Source organism: Trachemys scripta, chromosome 1 (assembly GCF_013100865.1).
Source record: "Trachemys scripta elegans isolate TJP31775 chromosome 1, CAS_Tse_1.0, whole genome shotgun sequence".
Taxonomy (NCBI): Eukaryota; Metazoa; Chordata; order Testudines; family Emydidae; genus Trachemys; species Trachemys scripta.
In genome coordinates, this window is record NC_048298.1 from 346,753,587 (window position 1) to 346,755,055 (window position 1,469).

General features: G+C 49.8%; 1 protein-coding gene across 1 annotated transcript; it reads left to right on the top strand.

Moving 5' to 3' along the window:
- The first annotated feature begins 297 nt into the window (after positions 1-297).
- Positions 298-1,251, top strand: LOC117873320 (olfactory receptor 52R1-like). Its single transcript, XM_034762560.1, has one exon. The coding sequence runs from the start codon at positions 304-306 to the stop codon at positions 1,249-1,251; it is 948 nt and encodes a 315-aa protein (XP_034618451.1). The 5' UTR covers positions 298-303.
- The last annotated feature ends 218 nt before the right edge of the window (positions 1,252-1,469 follow it).

The following is a 1,469-nucleotide window of genomic DNA, read 5'->3' on the forward strand; positions in this document are numbered from 1 at the left end:
CACTTGTGTTTCCTACTGGTGCCTATTAAGGTTTCCCAGACCATGACATGTAGAAATTATTAATGCATGGAGGACTATCAAATATGGAACTGGCATTAGTAGGGTCAGTTGTTCATAATTCATTTATCTGAAAAATGAAAATGTGGGTGAAGAGCAACAAATCTGCTTCACCCATGAAAAAAGTATCCAGTAGTGCATGTAGTGTCTCATATTAACATTGTCTCTCCATCCAGGCTTTTGTTCTATGACCATTACCCTGGGCCCTGGGAAAGCCTCAGAGTTGAACAACTTCTCCCCTACTCCATGTCAGATTCCAACAAAACCAACTTCACCAACCCCTCTACCTTCATCCTGCTGGGCATTCCAGGCCTGGAGGTGGCCCATGTCTGGATCTCCATCCCTTTCTGCACCATGTACACCATAGCCGTCTTGGGGAACTTCATCATCCTATTCATTGTGAAGACGGAACCAAGCCTCCATGTGCCCATGTACTATTTCCTCTGCATGCTGACCATCACTGACCTGGTCCTGTCCACATCCACCGTGCCCAAAATGCTGAGTAACTTCTGGTTCAATTCCAGGGAGATAGATTTCAGTGCCTGCCTCACCCAGATGTACTTCATTCACAGCTTCTTCGTGATGGAGTCTGGGATCTTCGTGGCCATGGCGTTTGATCGCTATGTGGCCATCTGCTATCCACTGAGACATTCCACCATCCTGACAAACCCCGTGGTGGCTAAGATTGGACTGGTCTTGGTGCTGCGTGGCATCATGGTCGTACTGCCTTATCCTTTCCTGGTAAGGCAACGGCCATATTGCAGAACCAACGTCATCCCCCACACGTACTGCGAGTACATAGCTGTGGTGAAGCTGGCCTGTGGCGACACCCGCATAGGTAGTTACTACGGCCTCTTTGTGGTACTCTGTGTGAGAGGTCTGGATATGATTTTTATCGCTGTGTCCTATACCCAGATCCTCAGGGCCATCTTCAGCCTTCCCACAAAGGATGCCCGGCTCAAGACTTTTGGGACCTGCAGCTCCCACCTTTGTGCCATCTTAAGCTTTTACATCCCAGCTCTCTTCTCCTCTCTCACGCACCGGTTTGGCTACAATGTGCCCCTGCATTTCCACGTTCTCATTGCCAACGTGTACCTCCTGGTGCCCCCCATGCTAAACCCCATCATCTACGGGGTGAGGACCAAACAGATCCGGGACAGGCTACTCCGGCTCTTTACTTATAAGGAGATTTAAAGTTTTTCCCTTGTGCTCTGGCTCTCAGACTGAGCTCTGTGCAGACCTGGCTGGTGACTTGGTTCTGTGCTCTCTTCCCTAAATTACTGACTGGGCAGTCAGAGAGACATTAGACCAGAGGTGGGCAAACTTTTTGGCCCAAGGGACACATCGGAAATGCAAAACTGTATGGAGGGCTGCATAGGGAAGGCTGTGCCTCCCCAAACAGCCTGACCTCC

What these genes read in the sequence shown, in the direction of transcription:
- LOC117873320 (XM_034762560.1), top strand. Translation starts at nt 304, where the DNA reads ATGTCAGATTCCAACAAAACCAACTTCACCAACCCCTCTACCTTCATC.